The sequence below is a fragment of the Desmodus rotundus genome, chromosome 5 (assembly GCF_022682495.2).
Source record: "Desmodus rotundus isolate HL8 chromosome 5, HLdesRot8A.1, whole genome shotgun sequence".
NCBI classification, from domain to species: domain Eukaryota; kingdom Metazoa; phylum Chordata; class Mammalia; order Chiroptera; family Phyllostomidae; genus Desmodus; species Desmodus rotundus.
Window position 1 is genome coordinate 82,193,893 of NC_071391.1, and position 19,023 is coordinate 82,212,915.

The 19,023-nt window shown below is 38.4% G+C and overlaps 1 protein-coding gene across 2 annotated transcripts in view; it reads left to right on the forward strand.

Moving 5' to 3' along the window:
* The window catches only part of SIK2 (salt inducible kinase 2), a 125,390-nt gene that overhangs the window by 92,065 nt on the left and 14,302 nt on the right, over positions 1–19,023 (forward strand). For both annotated transcript variants that reach the window (XM_024570821.3, XM_045204055.2), the window contains exons 5-9: positions 3,433–3,557; positions 3,886–4,009; positions 5,385–5,605; positions 7,160–7,312; positions 14,237–14,401. In XM_024570821.3, coding sequence (XP_024426589.1) covers positions 3,433–3,557; positions 3,886–4,009; positions 5,385–5,605; positions 7,160–7,312; positions 14,237–14,401 — 788 coding nt within the window. The remainder of the gene's footprint in view (positions 1–3,432; positions 3,558–3,885; positions 4,010–5,384; positions 5,606–7,159; positions 7,313–14,236; positions 14,402–19,023) is intronic.

Genomic DNA, 19,023 nt, shown 5'->3' on the forward strand with positions numbered 1-19,023 from the left:
CAGACTGAATGAAACAAATCATCCAGATTCCTGTGAAGAAATAAAAAGGCTTTTATTTTTAAGTGCTTTTCCATTGCCACTTCTTAAACCTTACCATTATTAACTTGCTCAAAAGCAGCTACATACCATTGTGCCAGAGAAGGACATAAAGGTGATGGTTAACAGTGAGGGCTTGGTTTCGATTCCAGTCCTACAGCTTAGCATAGCCTCTAGCAAGGTCCTTAACTTTCTACCCTCACTTTCTCCTAAAATAAAGATACCAAATAGAGTTAGTTATTAAGAAGAAATCATCTTCAGAGAGCTCAGATAAGTTTCTGACACATAGGAAGCACTTCTAAAAGAGACAATGACAACGTATTCATTCAGAAACCTTTTTGAACGGCTGCTGTCCACAGAAAGCGTGCTAAGTGCTGGGAGTTCAGACATATATCATTTCCCCTCTCTGCTTTCAAGGAGTTTAGTCTGATGGAGGAGGCGGATAAGTAAAACAATAAGAGGAAGAATTACTATTCTTCTATTGAGTAGCTCAAGCATTATCTATATCTACTTATAGAAGTGGCATAATATACAGTAAGTTACTCACAGTGACTTTATGAAGCGTAGGTATTATCCCCATTTTGCAATGAGGAAACCAAGACTTCAAGAAGTTAAGTAATTTACCCAAGATCACACAGCCAACTGGAAAACCCAGGATTTTCTTCCAAATCTGCCTGACTCCAGTCTTCCTTAACTGTTATATTAGATGATTGATTACAATGTTAAGTGCTTTGGCAAGGTTATAGAAGATATCTGCATATATGCCTTTAATAATAGCCTTTATGAACCTGATTATCTTTTGGTGTTTTATTGTTTCTACAGGCTCAAGTTCCTGTTTTCTTTAGTTATTTACAGGAAATAGAAGTAAAAATCTAAAACAGCCCTAGCTGGTGTGGCTCTGTGGATTGAGCAACATTCTGTGAACCAAAGGGTAGCTGGTTCAAGTCCCAGTCTAGGCACATGCCTGGGTTGTGGGCCAGGTCCCCAGTAGAGGGCGCATGAGAGGCAACCACACATTGATGGGAAAAAAAGAAGTAAAAATCATCTTAGTATCACTTCTTAAAAGTTAACAGGACACTTTCTTCATCCTAGACATGTAAAACCAAGGTTGAGACTGGGTTGCCATAGGCACATGATGCTTTCCTCGCTCTTGTTCTCTTCATGCCTATGACATGTACCAGTGAGTGAGCTTGGGCAATAAAGAGGCCCAGCTGCATTCCTGACAGGCCTGTCCCAGTCTTTCCTTGAGTTCCTTCCACCAGAGTCCAGGGACGTCCAGAATGAAGGAGTTCCGTATTGGCTGTTAGAGATGGTAAAACTGTACAATGCTGTTTGGAGCGTATCCTCAACTTACTTTCATGTGCTAAAACTCATCCTGTGATTATGATTTAAAGTACAGCAATTATTGGACCTATTTCAGGATCTCCAAACACACATCCATAGCTTCTTGTGCTTTTCTGTGTGAGTGAAGTTAACATTTTTCTCTCGAAATGTTATTTGAACATCTAGTTCTTGACTCATTTGAGAATACAGGATTTCTAGAAAATTAGAAACATATCAATATGTACATATGATGTATCATGAGTGGTTAGTCATAGAGGTGGAATTGAGAAGAGAAGGCCTCTCTGACAGCTCTTTGGGGAATCAGAGTGTAGGACGGAGGCACAGTCACACTGTGAGGGGAGAAACTCATTGCCTTGTACTGCTGGATGCCAAGGACAGACCGAAGTGTTGTTCCACCAGGTTTAGAGTGTGTCCAAGGCTTTCCCCACGTGTACCCTCTTTTCTGTTTGGAACCCTTAAGCTTTCCTATACTTTTCCTACCCTTCTTGTATATTTTCTCAGGAACTTTCTCTTTGAAAGACAATAGTTGGTAGTGATGCTTCACAGAAACTGAAGGGAGCTGACATTTCTCATATGTTCCAGGAATTTTACTTGCTTAATCTCATTTCATCCTCACAGAATTCTAACTGGGTAGGTGGGTTATCCCCACCTTTATAGATACAGAAACCACTGTTCAGGGAAGTCCAATAATTTACCTAGAAGACCTACAGCTAGGAAGTGGCAAAATGGGAGATCAGCTCCAGTTCTCCCTAACTTCGTAGTTTGTACTCTGCCATGAAGCTGTAGTGTTGGGGATCGTGACTATTGTCACTGTTACTCCTGCTCGCCACCAGCTCTTACATCAGCTTCCTGAGAGAATGCTTCAGCCTAAGGTGCGGACTGGACTGTCCAGAGTCTCAAGGTGTGAATAGACTGTGAGTTTATGTTAACTCATTGGATTCCCACAACAGCCTGCTGGCTGCATGCATTTAATATTTCAGCTTCACAGATGGGGAAACTTGGGCTCACAAAGACTGATCCAGAGTCACACAGCTAGTCAGTCTGGCACTGGAGACTTGATCCAGTCCCTGGGGGCACCTCTTAAAAGCTCACTATCCAATCAGGGCTGTGCACTAGCTGGGTACAGAGCCAATTCCTATCACTAAGGGAGTGTTCTCCAGTGAAGAGAGTGCTGTAACAAACAGTGTGACTATAACTGACAAAATAATAGGGATTTGTTTCTTCAGTAAGAACATGAGAAGACTTAGCATTTATACCAAAAGGCCACTGAATTCTGCTACAATTTGTATGCATATTGAAGGCATCTGAGTATAATATTTCCAGAGTACATGCCATATATTAAAGCTGTAGATTCAGTACAACTAATAGGAGAAGGCCATTAGCTGTTCTGAAATATAATGCCACTGCATTCCCTAAATGAGTAAATACTGGTGATCAGTGGCCTGTGACTGGGCCATATAGCCACTACAGTTAATGAGCTATTTGGATAGGTATCTGCCTAAATCAGGAATGTATGGGCCAACACTCAGCAAGCTGTTACTTAGGAAACACTGTACTCAGTTACCTTAAAAGGTTATCTATTTTGCTACCCCGGGATAATGGCTGTAAGGGCAGCCAATCACTTGGTTGTATTGAGGTAAATACCTTAGAGTTTTACTCATTTGATTCTTTTCTTATAGACCATATAAGACAAATAACTTAATCATAGAGTAATTAAAATTCTAAGATTATCAAATACAAGTTGGTTGTCCACACCAGTGGATTTTCTTTAAGCCTTAAAGACATTATTTAAAGTCTTTTTCTAATCTCTTACTGATTCTCTATGAGAAGAAAACTTGATTCATTCAAGAAATAGTTTTGAATGCTTAAATTAATATCTGCTTGTCATTATGCTAAGTGCTAAGGAAACATCACAACATAGATGTCATTCCATTGCTCACAAAGTAAATAGTAGTAACATTATTAACATAGCATATTATAAAATATGTTACAGAGAAATGCAACATAGTTTGAGACCATAGATGAAAATAACATCTATTTCTATTCCAATAGATTTCGGTTTCGGAAATTTCTTTAAGAGCGGTGAACTGCTGGCAACCTGGTGCGGCAGCCCCCCTTACGCAGCCCCCGAAGTCTTCGAAGGGCAGCAGTATGAAGGACCACAGCTGGATATTTGGGTATTTCTCTGCTCTGCTGTGTTAAGTGCATGCATAATGATAACATTTGGTGCTCTGGCCCATCTTTGAAGCTCGTGGTATCTACACACAAGTATAGTTCGTACCTTTCCTGTCCACTGGACTATAATTAAATTCAAGTCTTTTGATATTTATTGTAGGATACTTTATTGTAGTAACCAGAGTTTCATTTTTTTCCAAATTTAAGAAAATAGTAGATTCAAACAGGAATTTTTTAATCTGTAGCATTTTAAGAGCCATGGGGATATCTAGGAAAACAAAGTATTTGAAGTCCTTGCTAGAAAAATGACCTAGTTGTTTCCTTCCCCAGAGCATGGGAGTCGTTCTTTATGTCCTTGTCTGTGGGGCTCTGCCTTTCGATGGGCCAACTCTTCCTATTTTGAGGCAAAGGGTTTTGGAAGGAAGATTCCGGATTCCATACTTCATGTCAGAAGGTAACCACCTGTTCATCTTACTGATTGTGCTATACAGAATTTGTGCTCCAAATGAAATGCCTAGGCAAAGCTTCCTTGTTTCTGAGGGTTTGGGTGCTAAGTATAGTGACTGAGTTACTTTAAAAGCCATAGAAATAAGCAGCCCCCTCCATGTAGGTGAGAAAAGTTCCAGCCTCCCTAACTGAAAACAGAAAGCTCCCCAGATTAAGAACAGCAAGTCTTCCCATTTACTCTCAGTCTATAAATGTCCCAGGCTTATTTTAGACTTAGAGGAGCTCTTCGTACAAACAGATTCACAACCGTTTTGCTCTAAGTTTGAAATGGATTTTCCCATATCTTTTGGCAGGAAGTTGCAAGATTAAAACTTTTTAATTAAATTTTAAAACCATTGGTAAAACCATTGAATTCAGATGAACTGCCATAAACCCTACAGGTCTTATATTGGGTTATAACATAGGCAGCAGTTAGGTTTACTATTTAGATTAGCTTTTGGTTATCATTCTTAAGTCTTTTGTTCCTACTAACAGTAGAAATAATACTCCAGTAGTTAAGAGTGTAGATTTTGGAGCCAGACTGCCAGGTTTAAGTCCTAAGTTCACCATTTAACTGGTGGTCTGACCTTGGCAAGTTATATTTCCTCTCTGCTTCAATTTCCCTAATCTGTAAAATAGAAATAACCATAGTTCCTAATAAGGGTGTTGTGAGGATTAATTAAACTAATCTCTATAAAAGCACTTAACATGGTGCCTGGCACATAGCAAGTGACCTAAGGTTAGCTTATGCCGTGGTAAAGAAAGTGATGTCAGCTGAGGGGATAAGCTAGTGCCCAGAGTTTCAGCAGGGCAGTTGTGTTAGTGTACTCAGAAGTAAGCAATGTTCCGCGTACATTGTCCCCGGCCGCACCGATAAGGAGAAAGCAGCAGTCCACTGGAGAGCTCTTGCCTCACTTACACAGCCTTAGTATATCAGCTTTAGACGTGACTGAGGATCCATTTATTATCTGCTTATTCTAGGAAGAAGGCTTTTTTTTTTCTTTAATGGAAATCTAAGTCTGTATCTAGACATTTTTTCAGTTGATGAATTCAGTAGAAAGGTTCATTTAGCACAGGTTGGAGAGACTTCCAACCTCCTGTTGTTTTTTTTTAAGTATTCATTCACAGTAATGGTTAATTTTGTGTGTCAACATTGACCATGTGAACTTGACAAATATTAAGTAGCCTTCATGTATGCATTTATTCATTTGACCTTCTTCTTGCCAGCGGGCATTGTGGAGGATACAAAGATTAATGCCATTGTACAAAGTCACATGAATCAAGCAAACACCCTGAAGTGCAAGGTGATTTACGTGACTTCTGTAACATTGTGTTTTCCATAGATTGCGAGCACCTTATTCGAAGAATGTTGGTCTTAGACCCATCCAAACGGCTAACCATAGCTCAGATCAAGGAGCATAAATGGATGCTCATAGAAGTTCCTGTACAGAGACCTGTTCTCTATTCACAAGGACAAGAAAATGAGCCATCCATTGGGGAGTTTAATGAACAGGTTCTGCGACTGATGCACAGCCTTGGAATAGATCAACAGAAAACCATTGAGGTAAAGTGATCAGATATTTGACTAAAAATATTTTAGGATTCTGTTGTACTCTGTAACTTGAAATTTTATGCTTATGATACCTGTCATCCTGGTATTTCAGCACGGCCATCCCCAGCACCTAGGCATACTGTTCAGTTGACCTTAAAGAGTATGTCAGACTTTTTTTGTTTCTGCTTTTGTACGATGTATAAATTTCTGCCTTTGGCCCATCTGGCAAAAAATTCAGCAGGAAGTGTTTACATAGGACTGAGAAAAGACAAAGATGGAAGCTTGACAAATACAAAGTAGCAAATTTCCTCTAAGATGAAACATAAAGTTTCATATAGATAATAAATTAGATTATACAGAACATTAAGTATGCAGCTAAAGAAGAAGGCTGAGGGCTGAGCAGAAAACAAGAATGGTAGGCCTCAGGTTTAGGAGAGCCAGTTGGATTTAGCTTGTGAACTGGAGAAGCTGAGAAGGCAGAAACAGGTAGATTCCTAATATGGAAGCATTATGGGCCATAAAACTGAGAAGGTCTTGAACCTGAAAAATTTCTCATCACCTTTATGTATTTCTTTAATGGTTAGCATACTCACAAAATATACATATTTTAATACCTCCACCATAGTTAAAAATAAAAACCATAACAAGAAAGAATATTAAATGTTCCCTTGTGAATATTAAGTGCTCCAAACTGCGCTGCCTTTTCCTTCCTTGTAGCTGTAAGTGAAACAAGATTGGCTTTCCACTTTGCTCATCATACACCCAGTGATGTTTTTCTGTACTTGTCCATGAAGTACACACAGAATGGCAGCTGTGAGCACAGGCCCTCTGGCCTGGGATTTTTGCTGAGAGCGCTCTGCCTCCGAGCTACACTGCACGGCACACAAGCAGCCTGTCAGGTGGAAGTAGAAGCCAAAGAAGCAATTGTTTCTCTGTTTCATTAGTACCCTGGGAAATCTGGCCAATGAGAGATGTGAAAAATTGGGAGGCAACTTTATTTTCAAGGTTTCAAGAGGGCAGGACTGCAAAAACAAGAGGAAAAAATTGCCTAAGAACAGAGACACAGTGTCTCTCAATCTAGCCTCCAAGTGTCATTCCCTGGCCCAAAATAATCACAGAAAGTTCCCCAAAGACCTTAATCACTCACTTCAGTTTGCAGTGGTTTGGACTTGTGTTGAAGCTGTGGAATTAGAGCCTCTGAGCTCAGGTTGCTAACTGACCTTACTACCCCTTAGTTACAACTATGAGATGGGACTATATGACAGCATTGGGGAGTGTCTGCGTGAGAAGTGATGGCATTTTCTCTGAATGCAGAAAAATAAATGGATCTGATTAATGTCAAAGGGCCGGTCAAGTCATTTAAAGGTATCACGCTCTGTATAATTAATACTAGAAACTCGAAATGATCTGTCATTCTAAACGCTGGAACAGCTTTCGTTTTGAGACATACTTTGTTATTCCTACTTTTAAGAACACGTGATTTCTTCCATCTTTTTTTAGGAAGGTATAGATCGTTGAATTGGTTTTTATGGTTCTTGGCCTGCAGCACTTGTTTTCTCTTTTCAGTCTTTGCAGAACAAGAGCTACAATCACTTCGCTGCCATTTATTACTTGTTGGTGGAACGCCTGAAATCACACAGGAGCAGTTTTCCTGTGGAGCAGAGGCTCGATGCCCGCCAGCGGCGGCCCAGCACCATCGCTGAACAAACCGTTGCTAAGGTAACACCCCATTAGCCAATAGTCTTATCTGTGCATGTGCCTATTCACATGTGGTTGACACATTTTTCATCTTGTAGTACAAAGGGTTAGGATTTCATCCTCTGTGCTCTGTTTTTCCCTAAAGTTTCTACCTGTCATTCACGAGATTTTTCAAATGTTTTAGCGCCTTCCTATTTTTTTGCAATTATAGTTGACATACAATATTATATTAGTTTCAGATGTACAGCCCATGATTAGACATTGTATAACTTACAGAGGGTCACCCCAATAAATCTACTGCTGACCTGACACCATACATAGTTATTACAGTATTAGCGACTGTATTCCCTATACTGTACTTCACGTCCCCATGACCGTCCGTAATCACCAATTAGTACTTCTAAATCCCCTCACCTTTTTACCCTACCCCTTACCATGTAGAAATGATCAAAACGTTCTCTGTATCTGTGAGCCTGTTTCTGTTCTGCTTGTTCATTTATTTTGTTTTTTAGATTCCACATATAAGTGATGCATTATGGCATTTGTCTGTCTCTGATTTATTTCACTCAGCACAATACTGTCTCGGTTCATCCATGTTACAGATGGCAAGATTTTGTTGTTGTTTTAATTTTTGAATTACAGTTTATATTCAGTATTACTTTGTATTAGTTTCAGGTGTACAGCATAGTGGTTAGACAATCATATACTTTACAAAGTGCCCCCCCCCCCCCGATATTTCCAGTACCTGTCTGGCACCATACACAGTTGTTACATATTATTTACTATATTTCCTATGCTGTACTTTATATCCCTATAACTGTATTTTAACTACGAATTTGTACTTCTTAATCCCTTCATCTTTTTCACCCAATCCCCCTCCCCTCTGGCAACCATTAGTCTGCTCTCAGTGTCTATGAATCTGTTTCAGTTTTGTTTGTTCATTCATTTTGTTCTTAGATTCCACCTGTAACTGAAATCATTTGGTATTTGTCTTTCTCTGACTGATTTATTTTACTTATTAGCATAATGCCCTCTAGGTCCATCCATACAATCACAAATGGTAAGATTTCATTCTTTTTTATGACCATGTAATACTCCATTGTATATAAGTACCACCACTTTTTTATCCACTCATCTATGGGCACTTACTTCAGTTTTCTTTCACACTTTGACTATTGTAAATAATGCTGAAATGAACATATGAGTTCATACATTCTTTTGAATTAGTGTTTTGGGTTTCTTCAGATATATACCCAGAAGTAGAATTGCTGGGTCATACAGTAGATCCATTTTTAATTTTTTTGAAGAACCTCCATACTGTTTTCCACCAATCTGCATTTCCTGCCAACAGTGCACAAGGCTTCCTTTTTCTCCACACCCTTGCCAGCACTTGTTTATTGATGACAGGTGTGAGCTGATATCTCATTGTGGTTTAATTTGCATTTCTCTAATGATAAGTAATGTTGAGCATCTTTTCATATGTCTGTTGACCATCTGTCTGTCTGTCCTCTTTGGAGCAATGTCTGTTCAGGACCTTTGCCCATTTTTTAATTGGATTATTTGGGGGTGTTTTTGGTGTCAAGTTGTGTGAGTTCTTTATAAATTTTGCATATTAACCCCTCATCAGATGTATGATTGGCAAATATCATCTATTCAGTGGGTTATCTTTTCATTTTGTTGATGGTTTCCTTTACTGGAAAATAACTTTTTATTTTGATGTAGTCCCATTTGTTTATTTTTTGTGTGTGTTTCCTTTGCCCAAGGAGATATATCAGGAAAAAATTTTGCGAAGAGTGATGCCTGATTAAAGAGTTTTATGGTTTTCAGTCTTTAATTCATTTTGAGTTTATGCTTACATATGGTGTAAGAAGGTGGTCTTTTCATTTTTTTGCATGTGTCTGTCCAATTTTCCGAACACCAATTGCTGAAAAGAGTATCTTTGCCTCCTTGTATGTTCTTGCCTCCTTTGTCATGTATGAATTGGCCATATAGGTGTGGGTTTATTTCTGGGTGCTGTATTCTGTTCCAATGATTTATACATTTGTTTTTATGCTGCCACCATGCTCTTTGATTATTATCGCCTTTTAGAATAGTTTGATGTGAGGTAGCATGAGAACTCCAATTTTGTTCTTCTTTCTCAAGATTGCTGTGGCTATTTAAGGTGTTTTATGGTTGCGTATAAATTGTTGGATTATTTGCAGTATATCACATTAATTGACTTGCAGATACTGTACCAGCCTCACATCCCAGAAATAAATCCCACTGGATTATAGTGTATGATCTTTTTAATGTATTCTTGAATTCAGTTTGCTAATATTTTGTTGAGGATTTTTACATCTATGTTCATCAGGGATATTAGCCTATAATTTTCTTTTTCTGAAGTGTCTTTGTCTGGTTTAGGAACTAGGATAATGCTGGCCGTGTAAAAAGTTCTTAGGCGTCTTTCCTCCTCTTCAGTTTTTTGGAAGAGTAGGTGTCCTTCCGTTAGTGTTTGGTACAATTCACCTGTGAAGCCAGCTGGTCCTGGACTTTTATTTGCTTGGAGGTTTTGATTACTGCTTCAATTTCATTAGTTGTAAGCGGTCTGTGCAGGTGTTCTGATTCTTCCTGATTCAGTTTGGGAAGACTGTATGTTTCTAAGAATTTATCCATTTCACCCAGGTTGTCCAGTTTGTTGGCATATAGTTGTGTATAATGATTTTCTTACAATCCTTTGTGTTTCTGTGATATCAGTTGTTATTTCTCATCTTTCATTTCTAATTTTATTTGGGTTCTCTTTTTTTTTTTTCTTGATGAGTCTGGTTAAAGGTTTGTCAGTCTTGTTTATCCAAAAAACAAGCCCTTGGTTTCATTGATCTTTTGTATCTTGATCTTGTTTTTTTCATTGTTCATTGATCTTGTTTTTTTCATTCTCTGTGTCATGTATTTGTACTCCAATCTTTACTGTTTCCTTCTTTCTACTCAGCTTGGGCTTTGTTATTCTTTAAGTTCCATTAAGTGTGAAGTTAGAATGTTTATTTGAAATTTTTCTTGTTTCTTGAACTAGGCCTAAATTTGCTATGAATTTTTAAATTGCTCCGAATTTTCCTGTTAGGACTGCTTTTGCTGTGTCCCATAGATTTTAGGTTGCTGTGTTTCCATTTCTGTTTGCCTCAAAGTATCTTGATTTCGTCCTTGATTTCACTGTTAACAAATTCATTGTTTAGTAACATGTTATTTTGCCTCCATGTGTTTGTGTATGTTTCATGGTGTTTTTTTATTGTTGTTTTGTTTATTTGTTTTTCTGTTTGTTTTTTGGTGAATAATTTCTAGTTTCATACCATTGTGGTTGGAGAAGATGTTTGTTTTGATATCAGTCTTCTTAAATTTATTGGGAGTTGTTTTGTGTCCTAACATGTGGTCTGTCCTAGAAAATGTCTCATGTGCACTTGAAAAAAAACATATTCTGCTGCTTCAGAGTGAAATGCTCTGAGAATATCAAATCTGTCTGGTCTAACGGGTCATTTAAGGCCGCTGTCTCCTTGTTGATTTTCTGTCTGGAAGATCTATCCATTGATGTCGGTTGGGTTGTTAATTTCTCCTATCACTGTATTGACTGTATCTCTGTTGATTTTTCTCTTTATGCCCATCAAGATATGCTTTATATAGTTAGGTGCTCCTGTATTTGGTGCATTAATGTTTACAAGGGCTATATCCTCTTGTTGGATTGATCCTTTTATCATTATGTAATGTCCTTCTTTGTCTTTTTTGACAGGTGTCCTTCATTTTAAAGTCTATTTTTTCTGACATAAGTATTGCTACCCCAGCTTGTTTTTTTGTTTTTATTTGCATGAAGTATCTTTTTCATCCATTTACTTTCAGTCTATGTGTCTTTCACACTTGTAGACAGCATTTATATGGCTCTTTTTTTCTTATCCATTCAGCTACCCTATTTTTTTTAAGATTTTATTTATTTATTTTTAGAGAGAGGGTAAAGGAGGGAGAAAAAAGGGAGAGAAACATCAATGTGTGGTTGCCTCTCATACACCCCCAGCTGGGGACCTGGCCCCACAACCCAGGCATGTGTCCTGACTGGGAATCGAACCTGCAACCCTTTGGTTCATAGGCCGGCACTCAGTCCACTGATCCACAGCAGCCAAGGCCGCTACCCTGTGTTTTTGAATGGAGCATTTAAGCCATGGAAGGGGGCAAAGTGAGGAAAATTGGGACAGTTGCAATAGCATAATCAATAAAATATATTTAAAAATAAAAATAAAAACTGGAAGTGACAGAAAAAAACTGAGTGATTATTGAAAGTTATGTATTTATTGCCATTTTATTCTTTATAATTATGTCCCCCCTTTTTTTCCTGTCTTTTTCCTAAGAAAGTCACTTTAACATTTCTTTTAATATTGGTTTGGTGGTAATAAACTCCTTTAACTTTTTCTTATCTGGGACATTCTTTATTTCCCCTTCAGTTCTAAATGATAGCCTTGCTGGGTACAGTAAGTCTTGATTATAGGTCCTTGCTTTTCCTCTCTTTGAATATTTCGTGTCAGTCCCTTCTGGCCTGAAATATTTCTTTTCTGTTGAGAAATCAGCTGACAGTCTTATGGGAGCTCCCTTGTAGGTAACTGTCTTTCTCTTACTGCTTTTAAGATTCTCTCTTTGTCTTTAACCTTTCCCATTTTAATTATGATGTGTTTTGATGTGGGCTTCTTTGGGTTTGGTTTATCTTGTTTGGGACTCTGCTCCCTGGACTTGTGTGTGTGTGTGTGTTTAATATAATATTGTTTATTTAAGTTCAAAAACATTTCAGTATTCTAAACATACAAAAAACAACAAAACATTTCAAATTGTGTTTAGTAGAGAAGGTTCTTGAACTTGCATTGATACAGCAACTCTTCACTTCGCTGACAATGAAATGTTCTGCAGTTAAAAACAGTTTAAAAGTACTGCACTTAAGATCAAAGCACTCTTCGCATGCCAGCTGACCCCCCTTTTCCACTGACTTGAAAGAAATACTTGAAAGGAAAAAAAAGTTATTTAGTCTCAACAGTGACCCAAGATATAAGCCTGCTGAATGATGGTATAAGAAAAGCTATTTCTTTATTATACTCAGAATAGTATGCAATGTATTTTTTTCTGTTTTTACCATCCATATAATAATCCAATACTTAGCTATTGCTATTTCATTCTTTATCTCATGCATTATACCCAATGATACTGGAATACCAAATATCAAGTATATTCTAAACATACTCAAAATATATTCAACTACAAGTGTATTTCTAACATATCTCCCCCTTGTGGAAAACCATCAACCTGAAATTTTAACTGGCAACCATTAGCTAGTGTCTGAAAACAAAAGTGTGTAGATCGCAAAGATTCACTTTGCAGTCTAATTCCTACGTTAAATTTTTGTGATCATTTTAAGACTTTAGAAAGGAAAAGGGTGAATTAACATTACTGAGTGAAGGATTTTACATGTTACCTTTTACACTTAACTGCACTGTGGAATAGGTACTGTGCCTTTTTTTACTGGTGAAGAAGAGATTCAGAGGGGTTAAGTAACCTAATGAAGTTTGCACTGTTACTAAGTGATGGAGCCAGGAATTAAACCCAGGTCTTGGGAGAGGAGAAGCTATCATCATACTATTTGTTCCTTTTCCATTTGTTTGAATTTAAAATTTGCCACCTTATACACATTGAAGTGATTATGGCAGAAAAAATATAGGCCATTCCTCTGCCTCTTAGAAACTAGTATGATGGTTGTACCCTCAGATGTTTTACTATGTCTGTTATGTTCAAAATGCATCTCATAAATTATTCTGGTTTTGAAGAGATGGGGAGGAAAGGATTATCCAACAGATTCATCTTTAAAATCGATCTTTGCCCACTGTCAGAAAGGAAGATTCTTTTTAAAATGATTTTTTTTTAAAGAAGAGTTTGTAGTGCTTGTTAACTTAGCATTCTTAACAATAGAGATATGAAGAATGGCCTTAACACCATCAGGAACTTCCTATAGTAAGTCGACTTCAGGAACATAAACTGCTCAACAATAAGCATCTCTCTTTCCGCTGGGCCAGCAAGCTGTGTTCAGGCTGTGTGTTTCCTTGAAAGAAGGGCATTCTTGTCACCTCCAAGTAACGGCTGTTGCTTTTTTCTTCCTCTTCACGCATACCCCTGCGAAGAAATATATGCCATCTAACCCACCCCCCACACACACACACAATGACAAACAGATTAGGTAGGGAGGTAGGGAGGTAGCACTGACTGCAGTGTACCTTGTATTATAGTTAGTTGTGGGTGTATGTATCTATCCCTGGTTCAATTTTGAGCTCCTAGATGCAAGGACATTTCTTTATATCTTTCCAGGGTAATCTATTTAAGATTATAGACAATATAGACTTGTTGAATTGGTGTGGCGGAACAGACCCCTGACTGATGTAGCTCAGTGGATTGAGTGCGGGCCTGCGAACCAAAGGGTTGCCCGGTTCGGTTCCCAGTCAGGGCACATGCCTGGGTTGCAGGCCAGGTCCCCAGGAGGGGGCATGCAAGAGGCAACCATGCATTGAAATTTTTCTCTCTCTCTTTCTCTCTCCCTTCCCCTCTGTCTAAAAATAAAATAAAATCTTTTTATAAAAAAGTAAAAAAAGAAAAAAAAAAGAATATTCTTAGACTCCTTAAAAAGACTAGCTTTCTTGTCATCTCTGTGAATGTATGTTCCTCATTATGGAACAGGCATGGAATTCTGTACAACCTACCTTAGATTAATTGGTTGCTGAGATTGCTTCAAATCAATACCTGTACCATGTACATATGTCATCAAATCTTTTCTGGAATTTCCAATAACAGTTTATCCTTTAATTGTACCAGGAAGAATTATTTTAATCCAAGAAATTTGCATATTAATATAGAAAATATTAATATTCTCAAACACTCTATTCTTAACCATATTTACAGGCACAAACTGTGGGTTTCCCAGTAACCACGCATTCACCGAACATGCGCCTGATGCGATCTACCCTCGTCCCACAGGCCTCCAATGTGGAAGCCTTTTCATTTCCAGCATCCAGCTGTCAGGCGGAAGCAGCATTTATGGAAGAAGAGTGTGTTGACACTCCAAAGGTACGAATATGTTTGAAAGACTCTGAGCTCATAGCTTGGCTGGAGACTTCAGTTTGGTCCACAGGTGCTGTACTTGGATTTTATTGAACTTGGTCATTTCCTCAAGTCACTCAGGAGTGTTGTTTTTGTGCACAAGAACCTGAGGGCAGTATTCGGGGCCAAACGTGACTCTCATCCCAGTCTTATCCTCACAACTGTTACCTAACTTGTCATGCCTCATGTGCACTTTTCAAAATCTTTCCTCTCTCTCCTTATCCAGGTACTTTTCTCTTCAAGTTTCTTGATCCCATATAGGTTTTGGATATTTTTACACAAACTGTAATTCTGAAAACAAAACTATACGTATGGTGCTAAATTGGGCTTTGTTGATGGCCTTTTTTCCACCGCATATGCTGCCCCCACACGAGGACAAGCTGTCTTTTCAGTCAGTTAAATGTCTTTTTTATCCTGTTTGGACCCGCTTACAGGAGATGAGTTTCTCCTGGTACACTACACAAAGGTGGCTTTTAGGAAGTGGAAGGTGACAGCTTCTCTCATTTAATGGACATTTACTTCTAGTATGTGTTGTATATACTTAGTCTCATGTGATATACAAAGGCTATAGAAATGGGCAGGTCTTGGAGTGTGTTCAAAGTAGACTTTGTTCGGTACTAGCCTGTGTGAACTTGGGCAAGGTGACTAACCTCTTCGAACCTCTGTTTTCTTTTCTATAATATAAGACTGTTGTGAGGATTAAGTAATATAGTGTATGTGAAGTTCCAGCCAAATTTTAGGTACTTAATAAATATTGGGTTCCTATCTTTTTAAACTGTTTAGGTTATAAAAAGTTGAGTTAGATGTGTATTCTGCCTCCAAGTTTATAGTATAGCAGAAAAGACATGATGCGTAACTAAAGACAGTGTGCCGGGTACTGAATAAATTGATAAACTATAATTGGTCCTTTATTTTTCTTTTCACTCCTCCACCAGCTGCCTCCCCTTTGGCAACCATCAGCTTGTTCTTTGTATCCGTGAGTTGGTTTTGTTTTGTTTCTGAACTTTTGATTTTTACAGATTCCACATGTGAGCGAAATCATACCGTATTTGTCTTTGTCTGACTTATTTCACTTAGCGTAATACCCTCTAGGTACATCCATGTTGCCACAAGTGGTAAGGTGTCATTCCTTTTATTGCTGAATAATACTCCATTGTCTATATATAGCACATTCTCTTTATTCATTCATCTCTTGATGGACACTTAGGTTACTACTATACCCTGGCTATTGTAAATGCTGCAGTGAACATAGGGGTGCATATATATATTTTTTTTAATTAGTGTTTTGGGTTTCTTCAGATACACACCCAGAAGTAGTATTGCTGAGTCATATGTCAGCTCTATTTGTAATTTTTGGGGGAACCTTCATACTGTTTTCTATAGTGTCTCCACTAGTTTACAATCCCACCAACAGTGCATGAGGGCTCCCTTTTCTCCACATCCTCACCAGCACTTGTTATTTCTTGATTTGTTAGTGATAGCCATTCTGACAGGTGTAGTATCTCACTATAGTTTCGATTTGCATTTTCCTGATGATTAGCGATGTTGGGCATCCATTTGTATATCTTTTGGCCATCTGTATGTCCTCTGTGGAGAAGAGTCTCCTCCGGTACTTTGTCCATTTTTTATTGGATTGTCTTTTTTTTTTTTTTTTTTTTTTCCCCCTGTTCAACTGTTTTAGTTCCTTCATGTTTTGGATAGTAACCCCTTATCAGATATATCACTGGCAAATATCTTTTCCCATTCAGTAGGTTGTCTTTTCTTTTATTGTTAGTTTCCTTCACTGTGCAGAAACTTTTTAAAATTGATGTAGTCCCATTTCTTTATTTTTTGTTGTCGTTGTCCTTGCCTGAGGTGACACATCCAAGATATTGCTGAGACCAATGTCAAAGAGTTGACTGCCTGTATTTTCTTCTAGTAGTTTCATGCTTTCAGATCTTACATTTGAATCTTTAACCCATTTTGATTTTATATTTGTTTATGGTATAAGAAAGTGGTCCAGTTCCATTTTTTTCGTGTGTCCAGCTTTCACAACACTATTATTGAAGAGATTGTCTTTATCCCATTGTGTATCCTTTCCTCCTTTTCATAGATTAATTGACCATTAAGTCAGTTTATTTATTTATTGGATTTACTTCTGGGCTGTCAATTCTGTTCCATTGATCTATATATGTCTTTGTGCCCATACCATACTGTTTTGATTTTTGTAGATTTGTAATATTTTTAATCAGGGAGCATGACCCCTTTGTTCTTTCTCAAGGTTTCTTTGGCTGTGCAAGGTCTTTTAGGATTAGCTATTCTAATTCTGAGACCACCATTGGTGTTTGAATAGGGATTTTAACCAAGCATTTAATCTGTGTATTGCTTTAGGAAGTAAGGACATTTTAACAGTACTGATTCTTCAATCCATGAGCATGGTATATGCTTCATTTATTTGTATCCTCTTCAATTTCTTTTTTTTTTTTTTTCAAAAAAATTTTTATTAACTTTTAGAAAGAGAGGAAGTGGGGAGAGAAAGAGACAGAGACATAGATTTGTTGTCCCACTTATGTATGCACTCACTGGTTGATTTTTGTGTGTACCCTGGCTGGGGCTCACACCCACAACCTTGGGTATGGGATGAGGCTCTAACCAGCTGAGCTACGTGGCCAGGGCAATTTCTTTCTTACAGTTTTCAGAGTACAGGTCTTTCACTTCTTTGGTTTAAATTTACTCCTAGGTATTTTACGCTTTTTCATTTAATTGTAAATGGATTATTTTCTTAATTTCTCCTTCTAATCCTTCATTATTGGTTTATAGAATAATTGGCCCTTTAAAGAAATATAAATTAAATCAAAGTGCTGCAAGACTAGAAGGAAGCAGAGGGGAGTTGATTTTGGCTGTTTTGAACAGGAAAGTCTTTGGGTTAACTATCAGAGCCGGCAATTGAAAGGTGTGCAGAATCTGGTTGGATGGAAACTAGGGTGTGATACCTGGGTAGATGGGAAAACCTGAGCAACAGCAGACATCGGGAAAGCCTAGGTCCATCTAAGTCAGAACAGTAGTTCAGTGTGTCTGAGGAAAGGGGCTGTGAGGGGGGTTGTATGAAATAAAGATGAGTAGTTTAGCTTTGAATGGCAAGCCCAGGGCTGCAGGCTTTTTCTGTAGGCTTGGATTCTAGGTATACGAGTATATTCAGTATCATCAAGAGAGTTTTTTCTAATGGACTTTTTCAGAATAGTAGGAAACAGTTGAAGTTTTTTAACCAAAGAAACACTATGATCCATGTTGTACTTCAGAAATTAACCCGGAAGGGTACACAGAATGCGTTCATTAGGGGAGAGTCTGATGACAAGGACAACAAAGGCTGGCACCTGTGTCCATCCAGTGGGGGGAAGCAGTGAAAGCCTGAATGAGGGTGATGCTCATGCAACTGGGGAGAAGGGGATGACACATGAGATTATACAGAGAAACTTGACAGAGTATCAGGGTCCAGAGAGGAGAGTACAAACTGATAGTAGTATTTTGAGCCTACAAGATGAGAAGGGTGAGTACTATTATCAGAAATCAGGAGCTCTGGATGTATAGCTGTGTCAGAAGCTAAATAATGAGTCCAGCTTGATTCGAGTCTGTCACAAACAGGTGTTAAGCCAAGTTTTTGAACAGAAGGAGCTAGAGGCCATGCCCCTGAGAACACCACTTCCTGCGGACGGTCTTTTCTTTCCTCTCCTGTGGTTGCCTATGTTCGATAATCTCACAAACTGCTGCTACTACATTCTCACCCAGAAATTTAGACATAAATTGGCACAACATAATTTATTTATTTTCAAGATACAAGTCCCTTGGAAAAAACTAAATTGCAGTCTGCTAAAATCTTGTCTGTGAGGGCATCAGCCTGAAATACAGATTGGGCGCTGTCTGATGTGTTATATAGGGCGAGCTATTTTTAAAGCTTGTGATTGTTACCGTAACTAGGAAACAGACAGGAAATGAATGATTTTGTGAGATATAGATAGTAAGTAGCTAGATGGTGTATTTGCGTTTGTAGGCAGAGCAGTGCCACTTGAGAACTGGCCACCCACACTAGCTGAGCGGCTTTGGCGCTTAGGCTGTGAACATCCACTGGTCTTACTTGTGGACCGTTTCGTTTATGTCAACAAAAAATGCCTACCCTTTTCCCTCCCTGGTACCTCTTTCGTGGGGCCCACCAGGAAATGCATACGCGCACCAACTTGTCAGACAGAAGTACTGTTCTGTGTTTTTCATATTGCTTCATCTGTGTTTACTACTGTAACAGCCATTTGTTGTCTTCTAGGAGGTGCTTCCTAACTGCACATATTGCTCATTCATTTCTACTATCAATTGGTGACGGGTATTGTGCATCTCAAGAGATTTCCCTTCTTCCCGCCCCGAAGTCCTCAACTTAAAGCTGTCAGTAAAATCCTGGGTTTGTGTTGAAATGTTGGTTTGGAATGCTTCCAAAAAATGGCACCTTTCTAAGAAAGTTACCCAACTCTAAGTAGTGACTGAGACCCCTAGGTAATAAGGAGGTCAGATGGAGGACAGGTGCACACATCCTGTAGAGTCAGTCTTTCTCTTTTGAGGGTTTC